The following is a 14,198-nucleotide window of genomic DNA, read 5'->3' as shown; positions in this document are numbered from 1 at the left end:
ACCCAACATTTGGGTTTGTCCATATTTTAACCAAATTTGGGTTCAATCAACCCAGCATTGTTTAGAGTATATGTTGATATTAATTTGTGATTGCGTGGATGAGTTTATAGATTTTATTTCTGTTTAATCACGTTTTGTAAATACATATATTTTTAGACTATATTTAGACTAGCTCTCTCTTAAGTATATATATATATATATATATATGAAGAGTTCAGATGCAAAAGCCTCTAAATGCCATTTGTAATTTTCTTCTTTAATGATGATTTTTATCAAGCTTGTATATTTAAGTTCAGTAATTTCACTTAAATAACAATTAATAGGTAATTATTATTGCCATTTAAGTGAAATCACTGAACTTAAATATACAAGCTTGATAAAAATCATCATTCTAGAAGAAAATTTCAAATGGCGCTTAGAGGCTTTTGCATCTGAACTCTTCATATATATATATATATATATATATATATATATATATATATTGCATAACTCTATGAAACAATATAAACAGATCTGAGCATAACTACAAACCATGACATTCATTTAAGAAATTTTTGTTGACGTTTCCTGGTTTGGAAATCACAACTAGCTGGTGTGTAGATGGTGTGTAGATTTTTATGGGAAGCTAACACAAGTGTCAAGCGCAAAGCGCTAGTAACTTTGTGGGCGGATCTCGGCGCTGTTGGTATTTAACCGCAAGTTTAACCGCGCAAGTTCATTCCCTAGTTTGCCGGCGTACGACTTTGCACAAGTGCAAAATAGGAATGATACATGCGTCAGGGTACAAAGTCGATTCAATGCGCTGGGTGCAAGATAGGGCCCAAAACCTCAAAGGAACAAGGAAGAAATAGCTCACTTTATTGCACCATGTCTGGGTAGGATGCAGTGCTAAGTGACCCGACACAAGAACGCACAACCCTTGAAGAATGTTTGAGGAATGTTCCCTCCCTTGGAGAACCGCCCTGGTTTTGGTTCATTTCCAACTAGACACTAGGGTTTCCTTAAGGACAGGCTCTTTAATCTATTCTAGTCTGGATATATGTGAAGGTGAAAGGGTCCTGAATCTGATGAAAGCCATACTTTGATTTGCATGAAAATGCGACTTACTACCAAAATCTACAGCAACACACACACAATACAATCAACTTAACTGAGTAAATGATTTCAACTTAAATTACATATTTATAAAGCACTTTTCACAATACACATGGTTTCAAAATAGAAAATCTATTCTAGTCTGGATATATGCAAAGGTGAAAGGGTCCTGAATCTGATGAAAGCCATACTCTCTCTGATTTGCATGAAAATGTGACTTACACTTACCAAAACCTACACCAACACACACACACACACAAACAGTACAATCAACTTAGCTGAGTAAATGATTTCAACTTAAATGACATATTTATATAGCACTTTTCACAATACACAAACAGTTTCAAAACAGAAAATCTATTCTAGTCTGGATATATGCAAAGGTGAAAGGGTCCTGAAAGCCATACTCTGATTTGCATGAAAATGCGACTTACAGGCGCTTATGTTAAGTGGATTTTTTTTTCTTTTTTGCAGAGTAAAATCCTCTCGGCGACAATTCACAAGCACAGTTCTCATGCATTTTTTCTATCTTCAGTAAGATACAGATGAGAATGAAAATGAAAAATAATTTTACACCCCAGCATGATTTTTAAAAATAAACAAACATCTATGCACTGAGGTTTTAGAGTTGCTAAAGTATATATATATTTAGCATGCATGATGTGTAAAGAGATGCATTTTTAAAATCTCAATTTCAGGATGAGGTGTTGCAACCAAAATCTATACACACACACAGCAGCACAGTACAGTACAGTACAATCAACTTAAATTACATCAAAACGACTTCAAAAAAGTTGAATCTCTTTATGAAAAAATAAATTAAAAAGGCTATATACACTTCCACTAAATTTTGATGAGTTGAATGTAAAAAAAAACATATGTTGTCATGACTTATTGATCATGTTATTTGCATATATCCAATCTGATGGACAACATTTTGAAGCAACATTCATAAGCGTTCAACATTTTGAATATATTTGGCTACAAACGAAGACATTTTAAAACAGTTTCAGACAGAGCCAATACATCAATATTGAGATACTGAATAATAGCATCAAACGGCCGAAAAATATTGAGACAAATGTAACTATATCGCTATAAGGTAATCATATCGGCAGTCAAAAAAGAATAGAGGATCAAATTCACACACACTGATCGGATGTTGCATGGTTCAACATATCTGATTCTCAAAGCCCCATAAGCTTGTGTTATGATGACAATACCTCTGACCTCACATCTTTCCCAGGGATGTGTCCTGGAAAAGGTTACACCAGAAAGGTCAAAGGACAAATCTCTTTAGCCATCGTGATGAGATTAGGCTAAATACAGTGAAGGGTTAGACGATCACACCACTGACCCTCCAGTGAAAAGCCCAACACTAATCCAGAGCCTCAATCATGCCCATAGATGAACTGTGCTCTCTTTAGTCTTTTTCTAATTAAAGACACTGCTTGAATTCCTCTGAGGACAAACCTGTGAACATCACAAGGCGTACAGTCGAAAAGTTATTTGAGGTGATGCAAATATAAAAAGGTGATTTCTTCAAGAAACAAAGTGACGTTGGACCTATAAATGTGCCTCTTCACTGAGATGCAGACCCGATAGTTTAGACTTCTTAGGGTTTATTTTATTTTACAGTGTCCTTATTACATGTTACATGAACTTATTTAGAAAATCATGCATAATTACAACCCTAAACCAAACCCTATTCCTATATAATAAGTACATGTTGATATTACTCAGTATGCAAATGTACAATTTTACTGTAACATGTACACCATAAAATAATAATAATAAATAAGGCTGAAACAGTGTGCGCAAGTACATGAATGCATGTAAAGGTAACTATTGCATAAAATAATTAAATAAATAAACAAATACCCAAATAAATGAATGATGTGATATACAGTATATCCATATTAACAGTTTTAGGTATGAGTTACGAAATTGAATATTTTAATTAGGGCTGTCAAACGATTAATCGTGATTAATCGCATCCAAAATAAAAGTTTGTGATTACATAATATATGTGGGTGCACTGTGTATAATTATTTAATATGTATATATATATATTTAAGAAATATTTTCATGTATATACTGTATATAGATTTAAATATAATTTATATTTTCTATAAATATAAATATTTTATGTATAAATAATATTTTTTCTTAAACATACACGCCTGTGTGTGTATTTATATATATACAAAATAATTATACACCGTGCACCCACATACTTTTATTTTGGTATTATTTTGGCCCTAGTATTTATTATATTTTTCATGGCTTCTTAGGCATTTTATATAGTGCAAATATCTGGCCATAAAAGGAAAAAAGAGAAGAAAAGAAAAGAAAAGAAAAGAAAAAATGTTTTATTGTTGAGTCCTGCTTCTAGTCCTGAGTAATGAGATCTTCTAATTAGCAAACACAAAGGGCAATGTGTTACAAAGTCGATGTTCGTTGTGTGTGTGTGTTTGTGTATATAGAGTGGGAGGAAGTTTGATGAAGGGCTCAGAGGAGGAAAATGAGACTTCAAAGTCACATCAGTGGTCTTTCATCCAGTCACCATCTGAGATCCAGTAACAGGATCATTCTGTACTCTGCTTCTGCTCGTGATGCAGCGAAACAAACCTCGTGCTCCTTTGAAACTAAACACCTCTAAACATGTTTGTTCTTGGGGTTGGAGCAAACAGTACACGTTTCTCTACACCCTACACACCATCAGTGGACAGGACTGATTCACATGTGACAGCTAAGAACAAACACAGAGTACTGCAGAAATTCACAGCGGGATGTGTCCTAAATAAATCAAACGGTTAGAGATTGTTTCAACCCAAATGTTGGGTTAAAAAATGCAGTTAAAAAATTTACAATTGAAATCGAAAGTTGAAGTTGGGTTCAAATTTGAAATGACATTTTTAACCCAACATTTGGGTTTGTCCATATTTTTCCCAACTTTGGGTCACCCAAGTGTGGTTGGAACGTGCCGCATTAATATAGAAGCCACATGAATACGTTTTTAATGTTCTATAATATGATTTTACAGTATTAAGCATTTATTTTTCTCAACTCAAATGTTTTATAAAGTAAAGCAGGGTGAGGAATAAACTTTTCCATTGAGGTGCAATATGCGCTGACTACACTGTAAAAAATATTTTCAAGATATGTTATCACAACATATTTTCTTTTTGTCAAATCAACTTTATAATAATTCATTTAGTTGAGACAACTTATTATTTTCAGTTTCTGATGATTAAATTAATCTCCTTCATTGTATTAACTCACTTTTTTCCAGTTCAATCAACTTAAAATTTTAAGGCAACCCAGGTTACTTACTTTTTTAAGTTAAACCAACAATATTTTTTTTATAGTGTAGTAATCACAACATTTTTTCTTTTGTCAAATCAACTTAAATAATTTATTTAGTTCAGAAAACATATAATTTTGAGTTTCTGATGATTAAATCATTCTCCTTCATTGTATTAACTTACTTTTTCCAGTTCAATGAACTTAAAATTTTAAGGCAACCCAGTTACTCACTTGTTTAAGTTAAACCAACAATATTTTTTTTTTACAGTGTAGAGTTAAGGGCCTTTTTTGACCTTTGTAAGGGAATTAGCTCATTAAATGTATCTACACTCTAAAAATGCTGGGTTGTTTTAACCCAACTTTGGGTCAAATATGGACAAACCCAAATGTTGGGTTAGAAATGTAATTACAAAAATTTAACCCAATGGCTGGGTTTGTCCATATTTGACCCAAAGTTGGGTTAAAACATCAATTTACAACCCAAATACTTATATTTAACCAATGACTTAAAGATTGTTACCAATAAAATTTTATTAGCATCAACTTTTTTTGTCCCCTTATCTTGAAATTGGTGGCCTTTTTGTTTGCATTTTTGCCCCAATCCCATGCCAATGTCTGGCCCAACTTCATCCTAACAAAACTCAATAAATGCAATGATTTAATTCAATTGACTATCCTTCCCAAACATTGGTTATTTAATATATTTTTGTTTTGAATGCTCAGCAAAAATGACTAGCTGATATATAATTACCATTTGGTCATCCCACTCACCCTAACTTAGACGCACCAACAACACTGCAGCAATGCAGTGTGGTCTATCTGTCAGTCTTCTTCCTCACAGGAGTCCTCTGAGTCCTGCGATTCTGCTCGAAACTCACAACAAGTCATCCAATAGACTCAAAGCGACACAGCATATGCCTCATATTTTATTGATGGCATTCATCCCAGACCTCTTAGAGGGGAAAGTCACCCTCCAGCCCTTGACACAGAGTGACCGAAATATGAGAGTTCATTGGGCCGCAGTGCCAGTCTGTGTGAGATTATAATACTAAGACTCCAGAGCCAAGCAATGACTCTTTCTTTATCCAACACCGTTAATCGACAGAATTTATGGCATAATTATTTAGTGCATAAACTCCACCGTTTTAAAAAAAGCATTAAAACACAAGAAATAGAAATTCAATAATACTAGATATGCACAAATATTCAAATTCTGGCCAGTCGATAATTCGTCGATAATTGATTTAATTTTGATTTAATTTTATGGCCAGAAATTGATCAAAGGACCATAAATTTAACTTATAAATAGATTTAAATCAATTAAATAACACACTGAAAATCAATTGTTTTGCAACAATTGATGAAGTGAATCCATGAATCACAAATGTTTACTTTTTAGATTTGATAAAAATTACATTTAACAGTTTTATTCAATTATTCAATGTTTTCCAGTTTCATTCAATGTTTTTCAATTAAGGGGGCATTTACATGACAACGGTGTACTAAAAGTTCTTCACGTACAAACCACAACGTTGTCAAAACTCGCGAAAACTAAAACGAAAGCTCAAATCCAAAGGCGATGTCACTTTGTAAAGAAACACTATGCACGCCTCCTATTAGACTGAATGTGAAATACATATGACATCAACAAATTAACAACAAATTGTAGTTTGCACAGACGATAATGGTATCGTTTTCAGAAACTTAAACATAATCTGATGGGAATATTGGATGATTGCATGTGATCTACATGTAAAAATAGGTGAAATGCACAATAAAACATCCAATATATGTAGAATATAGATACTTTTTAAAACTATTCTTGAATATTAGCCGCGAATCAATATGATTCTGATACATTGCACATCCTTAGAAAATAATACACAGGTTCAAAAGAAGATATAAGACTTTATAATAGTGTGAGAGAATCATTTATTTATCTTGCCCGCATTAAGTTTAATCCAATCTTTTCAATGTCAAACACACATAGCTAATGCGGTGACTTAAGTGCAAGAATACCAGAAAGAGACTGTTCACATATTACACCAATAATTAGTAGAAACATAGTCCCACTTCATAAAGATGATTTAATTGTCAAGTAATATTCAGGAATCATTCACATCAGTGCTTTAATAACAAACACAAACTCCATAATTCTGCTTTTGCAATTACAATGTTGCTCCATCTGTCTCACTGTAGCCACAAATTGTCTCCAAAAAACTGAGTCAAAATATTTTTTTTTTGTGATATTTAAAATCATGCCAAAGATGCATCGAGTTTGAAACAGTCCTCAGATCTCTGAACGTCTCTCAAAAACACCCTAATTTATGAACGGACAATCTCTGATCAATAAACTGACCTCAGAGCCATTCGACCACATCGAAGCATTCATTCATCAAGCAAAAACCTTCATTCATCAAGCAAAAGCATATTGTTTCAAAAACAAACTGGGAATGGGCTACAAATCTGACCCTGTAAAGCAGCGATTGGATTGTTGATTCATCGGCCACAGTAATCGATCTTCATTTGGAGGAGCCGTGAAACTGGGCTTAACGAGACACATACGGTCAAACTGGGGCGCTGGAGGCCACACTGTTCATCTTATCTTCTACTACAGCAAATAAAACAACTCTCAAAGTGCTTTCCTAAATCATTAAAGCTTTCGGTACTCTTAAGCGAGGGCTGTATGATCAGATAAGCTTAAAGGAGTAGTTCACTTTTAAAAAAGCTTTTGCTGATAATTTACTCACCCCCATGTCATCCAAGATGTCCATGTCTTTCTTTCTTCAGTCGAAAAGAAATTAAGGTTTTTGATGAAAACATTCCAGGATTTTCTCCATATAATGGACTTCAATGGGGTCCAAACGGTTCAAGATCCAAAAGACAGTTTCAGTGCAAACGGCAAACTGTTCAAAGGGCTTTAAACGATTCCAGATGATGAATAAGTGTCTTATCAAGTGAAATAAACAGTAATTTAAAAAAAACGAGTTTTATAAGCTCTGGTCTGTGATGCGCGTTCGTGACTCACCTGTTCGAATTCGTTCATCAAAATGAACAAATCTTTTTTCGAGTCATTTGGTTCATTCAAAGAACGAAATTAACAAACTGACTCGGAAAAAGATTAGTTCATTTTGATGAACGAGTTCGAACAGGAGAGTCACACAGAACAGAGCAAGGCGAGCGTTTGAGCTTATAAAACCTAAACTTTGTTATATATTTTTTAAATGAGCGATCGTTTCGCTTGATAAGAGCCTTATTCATCGTCTGGAATCGTTTAAAGACCTTTGAACAGTTTGTAGTTTGCACTGAAACTGTCTTTTGGACCTTGAACCGTTTGGACCCCATTGAAGTCCATTATATGGAGAAAAATCCCGAAATATTTTCATTAAAAACCTTAATTTCTTTTCGACTGAAGAAAAAAAGACATGGACATCTTGGATGACATGGGGGTGAGTAAATTATCAGCAAAAGTTTTTTTTTAAAATTGATCTACACCTTTAACTCCAATTGTATTTGTCTGAAAGAAGAATGGCAGACACACTTAGGATGGCTTGAGAGTGAGTAAATCATGGGGTGATTTTAATTTTTGGGTGAATCATCCCTTTAAGTAGAATACATTTCTAAAATGACAATAATCATGATTATTAATCCAGTTACCATAACAGTGCAGCCCTTAATCCTGACGCTTGTCTGCGTTTTGCATAGCCTGGGTTTCCCCATTCTCCCTTTGCACAGCATGATTGTATTCACACTGCTTGCAGTCTGGATACCAAATTTTCGCCTCAGCGAGGGGACCAATCACAAAACGGGGAGGGAGCAGCAAGACGATGATGACGTCTATCCGACACACCGAAGCAGTTTGTTTATACCTATGGAGCAAACATTGCAGCAGACGCGAAGTTACCTTTCGATGCAGCCTTAAGATACATACGCCATCGTGTACACATAAATCTCTGACCCATCGTCTTCTTCCTCGTCTAATTTCTGTCGCTCTACATACGTCATCTGGTATAATTGAAACGATTGACTATACGCTACATACAGGCGCATTTGATAGACATTCGTAGCACCCAATAATATGGCTCTGGGCATTCGTAAACCACGCCTCAAATACGAGAAAATGAACATGTGGTTCCCGCACCACGTCTCAATCTCAATAAGACGTTAGCCAGGCTCCGTTTTGCAGGTAATATCTCCAGAAATGAAAGTTAGGGCGGTACTCACGGCTGGCAGAGCTTGACCAGGTCATGGTCGGTGGTGTTTGGCGGTAACCCACGAATGTAGAGGTTAGTTTTACTGAGCTGCTCCCAGCCGGCCGTGCTGCTGCTGCTGCTGTGATTGGTGCTGCTGTTGGTCCCGGGACTGGGCGGAGCCATCGGGTGGGAGGCGGGGCCAACAGGGGGCTGGTGGGGGAGGGGACACAAAACAAAGCTAAAGTCAGAGTGAAACCAGAACATAGCAAGGCGAGCATTTGAGCTTATAAAACGTAAAATTTGTTGTTGTTTTTTTTTAAATGAGCGATCGTTTCGCTAAATAAGACCCTTATTCATTGTCTGGTGTCGTTCAAAGCCCTTTGAACAGGACCTTGAACCATTTGGTCCACATTGAAGTCCATTATATGGAGCAAAATCCTGGAATGTTTTCATCAAAAACCTTAATTTCTTTTCGACTGAAGAAAGAAAGACATGGACTTCTTGGATGACATGGGGGTGAGTAAATTATCAGCAGAAGTTTTTTGAAAAATGAACTACTCCTTTAAGCTGGACTGTGACGCTATTTTCTTCTAGAAACAAACATTGTTGCATTATTTTCCAGTTATCACTGTAAAGCTGCTTTGAAACAATCTGTATTGTAAAAGGTGCTATAGAAATAAAGGCGACTTGACTCGACTACTGACTAGTAGCATTTCCCAAAATTTTGAACAGAATCAAATGCAAAACAATGAAAAACAGGTGAAATGTGTAATTGTGATGTTAAAATGCAATTTCTCTCCCATGAGTTCAACTCATAGACCAGGCACACGTTTACATTTGTTAGTGAATTGTTGGGACTTTGTCAACCCGGTCTCATCCCAAGACGTCATATAACTGACGTTTTGGGACGTCTTTTGACCATACGTCAATATTCGCCTTTTTAGGGCCCCCTTAAACGTCGGTAGATGAGGTTATTGGATCCTAACCCTACCCCAGACCTAAACTTAACCCTAAACCTAACTGACGTTAAAGGTAAAGCGTCAGTTGTATGACGGCCCGGGATCGCCATCTACCGACGTTTAAGGGGGCCCTAAAAAGGCGGATATTGACGTATGGTCAAAAGACGTCCCAAAACGTCAGTTATATGACTTTTTGGGATGAGACTGTGTTGACTTTGTAGCCTGGAAATCCAGACCCAAATCCGAAAGATTAAGGGTCTGGCATTGAGTAGTGAAAATCGCCCAACTCGAGGGGCGGCACCAAGCATGCATTTGAAAATCTCCCAGCACGCCATTGGATAACACTACGACCAATAACAACAATACGCCCCATATGCTTCGCTACCAGTGGAGCTAACTGGTAGACTAGACTCTTCGGCAACGTATCGAACGCCGTCTTCCAAGTCTAACTTGTTCATTGTAGCGGCCAAAGCCATTTCAAACAACTGGTGTTCATCCATGGCCATCTTGCAATGTTTACTAATGACTTCAATGTCACAGCGCTGTCGTCATCTGTTTGGCTCGCCTATATCAAATACACCGATGTGATTGGTGCAGCTCAGCTACGTGGGCATTAATGAGCATTATTACTCAATGCCAGAGTGACTCGTTGAGCAAATTTAATTGTGCTCTTGCGAGAACTCTGGATTCCCAGGGTATGGACTTTGGGACACGCCTTGTGAAGAAAACCGGGACGTCTGGTCACCTGACTTGAACAAGACTGTCGAAGAGCCGCCCAAACCTTCTCCACACTGCAGAACTCATTATAAAGACTGAGGAAGTTAAAAAACCTGTAATTTAGGTTTGCATATACAGTGTTTTACATAAAAACACCATCCTTAAATGAAAATGATTTCATTATTTAGTCACGCTGATGTCGTTTCAAACCTGTATGTGGATATTTTAATGCTATTCAAACTTTTAAACAAAATTTTGCTATTGGTGTTGTACTCTCAGCTACTTTGAACACATTTTACCATGTTTATATCCTTTATGTGGTTTTCTTAATGCAATCTCAGTGTTGAAATGCTTCCAGTCTAGGGCTATTTACATTTGTAGTGATGTATTTGGCAAGAAAAAAAGAAAATAATTGTAAGGCCAGCATCATTGATAAGATATTTGTCTTACAAAAACGCATTGCTTCGCTTCAGAAGTTATAAATATGGATATTTTTATTACAAAAACACATCGCGTCACTTCAGAAGGCCTTTATAAACCCCTGGAGTCATATGGATTACTTTTATGATGTATTGATGAGCTTTTACCATTATAAAGCTTGAAAGAACCAGGATATTTTTCAAATATAACTCTGTTTGGCTGAAAGATGAAAGTCATAGACACCTAGGATGGCTTGAGGCTAAGTAAATTATGGGATAATTAAAATTTTGGGGTGAACAAACCCTTTAATTTCAGTAAATCATTCATTTTTTCATTCAATCATTCATTGATTTCAGTTATCACTATTAATTAATGCTGTCCAAAAGAGAAGGTACTAGCTTGCTTTTACAAGTTCTATATTAAAAAGAGTAATTTCAAGTCTAATCTCCAAGACACAAAAGCTAAAACAAATGCAAAACAGGAAAGCAATGTCGTAGCTCTGATAAATCTGGACCTAAAGGAAGCCTGTTGGGAATTTTTTGGGAAATTTCTTGATACTTTAAAAACATATCTGCAGCAGTGCATGGGTGCAAATCTTTGTCAAGTTAAGATGGCTCATGCTCACATTTCATATAAACATAAAACATGTCTGTTCTGATTCACCAATAGAATAAGTTTGGTTTTGCATATGCTATTAAGAATCCTATGTTTTAATGCATTGATTTCTCCCTCCAACTCTAGTGTACAGGGTCTCTGAATCTCCTCAGCATACACTGCTCATGTTTGTCAGGACTAGGATGAGTATCTGGCAGCGCTGTGATCCATATCTGCAGTGCAGTCTCTTCCACTTCAGAAAGCGGTTGTCAGCATTAAGTGGGTCCACAGGGGCCGGAAGCTCTGACCTAGGAGCAAAGCTGACGGAGAAGACGCTTTGAGAATCTAAAGGAAGTGAATGCGGCACAAGAGGCCGAAGGGCGAGTGTTGAACATTTCTATGTGCCGAACCCTTTCGTGAGAGCTTGATATGTGCAGATGTACGACAGACAGACAGATCTCATTTCATTGAACATCTACAGTAGGTCTACAGCAATTTCAAGAGGATCACAAGGAATTATTTATTTCTATTAGAGCCCGACCGATAAAGGATTTTGAAGGCCGATACCGATACAAATATTTTTGGGTTTTAAAATCCGATATTCCGATATATCGGCCGATATATTTTTTTTATTAAATATTGTTGGATTTCACACACGTGTAAAAGAAAAGCTAACTTTTCTGCACAAGATACGTCTGATACTTTTTCTCTATGTCTAAATGTTCACTCCTCGCAAGTAAACTTACATTTTACAATGCAGGGACTGTAACTAGAGATATGCTAGCTATAAATACAGTAATCATTACTTTATTTAGGCAGAAAAAGTTCATTGTGGTTTCCAAGCTCATTAATGTTAACGTTAGCGGTCTTCCACTGATGATAGTGGCATTAGCTACTGTAGCTTTGTGGTTAGCTAGTCTATGATGAGCCATAATTTAGCAATAGATAACGTCATACTGCAAATTGTAAAACATACATTTTCAATATAACAGGCCAAGGAGAGATGATTGAAGCGTGTTTCGTCCATTTTTATTTCATTTTTTAAATATTCATTTATCGGCCATTATAACTGACGATACCGATATTTTGGAAAATGCCTAATATATCGGTCTGGCTCTAATTTCTACGGTAAAAAATCTGTCATTACGATTGAAAAATGACGCCGTTTCCATTAACCGATGTTATGCGACTAAAACGTAATTTTTTCCTCTCATGATAAAAATCAAGGCAACGGACGTTGGTAGGTTTACATATATCAGAGCCACGGCACTAGACATTATTATTATTGATGGAAGGAGACGTATGCGTGTTATCCAAGCATTAATGGCTGGGAAAGAGCCTTATATTGTGAACGGCACATCTGAGATGTTTGCACTGAAACTGTCTTTTGGACCTTGAACCGTTTGGACCCCATTGAAGTCCATTATATGGAGAAAAATCCTGGAATGTTTCCTTCAAAACCCTTCATTTCTTTTCGACTGAAGAAAGAAAGACATGGACATCTTGGATGACATGGGGGTGAGTAAATTATCAGCAAAAGTTTTTTTTTTTAAAGTGAACTACTCCTTTAAGTTCCTTGACTTTTTAATATTCACCACAATCTAAAAAAAAGGAGAATAGCGCACAAATAGTGCAACATATGCTTTTGCATTTGTGTTTTTCGGTTCTTACGGATACAATAAAGATATTTTTGCTCATTATAGTGGTGAAAGGGTTGTGTTTATACTGCATGAATGATTTGTACACATGCTAGATTCAATAAAAGGGATGGAATATATGAACTAGGTAAAATAAAATTATTTTTAAAGAATCTTTGTACAGTGAGAAATGGACTTTTGGATTGATTTCTCAAATATAAACGCAAACTCCACTCAAGTAAATGTCACAAGGATCCACAAGAAAACTTCATAATCAGAACCCAAATGTGAGGCACACTGAAAATCTTCTGAACGGGCTGCGGATCTGTTGAGGTCAATGCTTTGCTGGCTTCATTCTCTGCACTATAAAAGAGTTCTTGTGTGGTAAAGACATCACTTCCGTCCTGTTTTGTATGGACACAGATGTTCTGTGCTGTGGAGGTCTTCCTGCTCAAGTGCCCTCGCAGTTCAACTGTGATTACCCCGCTCGCTCTTTTGTGGAAGTAACAAGGAGGAGGAAGCGTTGGGAATCTCTGGTATGCAGCCGTGACACAGTTGACTGGATGAGTTTCATACTGGAGCGGAAAACTGTCCTCCAGCGTTCCCATTATGCCTTTTACACAACTTCTGCTCCAACATTAAACGGACAGAAAGTTCATTGTGAGAACACATTCCTTTTGTTTTACATGGTAGTGCACATGATACTATTTCACATGTCACATGACCGAAAAACACCAATGAGGAACTAATATAAAGGCTGGTTTTTACTAAATATTTTCCTGATGGTATAATTACCAGAAAAGTCATTAATCTTCCACTTCTGTCTTGTCTACACCCATTTGAATAGACTAAGTTTAATGCAATAATATGTATTTGCTGCAATATCTTCTGAAAGTACTATTCTGATTAATTTTTGTGTTATGAAAACATAATAAAAAAAGCTTATATGTAGAACGCTGCAAGTTTCTAAAAACATGAACATGTACTGTAACATTATTGGAAGAAAGTCATTTAAGAAACCAGATTTAAAGGGATACTCCACTTTTTTTGGAAATAGGCTCATTAGTAAAACAGTTGAGTTTTACCGTTTTCGAATGTATTCAGACGATTCGAATGTATTCAGACGAGACCAGAAACTGTCTGGTTAAAGATATTCTTCTAAATATCAAAAAATCATCTGAATGGATTTGAAAACTGTAAAACTGTATTCCGATATATCGGCCGATATATTTTTTTTATTAAATATTGTTGGATTTCGCACACGTGTAAAAGAA

The 14,198-nt window shown here is 36.1% G+C and overlaps 1 protein-coding gene across 3 annotated transcripts in view; it reads right to left on the bottom strand.

Annotated features, from left to right (window-relative positions):
- rbms1b (RNA binding motif, single stranded interacting protein 1b) overlaps nt 1–14,198 on the bottom strand; it is a 70,348-nt gene that overhangs the window by 37,456 nt on the left and 18,694 nt on the right. For all 3 annotated transcript variants that reach the window (XM_039683480.2, XM_039683481.2, XM_039683482.2), the window contains exon 2: nt 8,629–8,807. In XM_039683480.2, coding sequence (XP_039539414.1) covers nt 8,629–8,807 — 179 coding nt within the window. The remainder of the gene's footprint in view (nt 1–8,628; nt 8,808–14,198) is intronic.

The sequence above is a fragment of the Pimephales promelas genome, chromosome 7 (genome assembly GCF_988280905.1).
Source record: "Pimephales promelas chromosome 7, fPimPro1.hap1.1, whole genome shotgun sequence".
NCBI classification, from domain to species: domain Eukaryota; kingdom Metazoa; phylum Chordata; class Actinopteri; order Cypriniformes; family Leuciscidae; genus Pimephales; species Pimephales promelas.
This window is presented reverse-complemented; position numbering and strand designations above follow the sequence as displayed.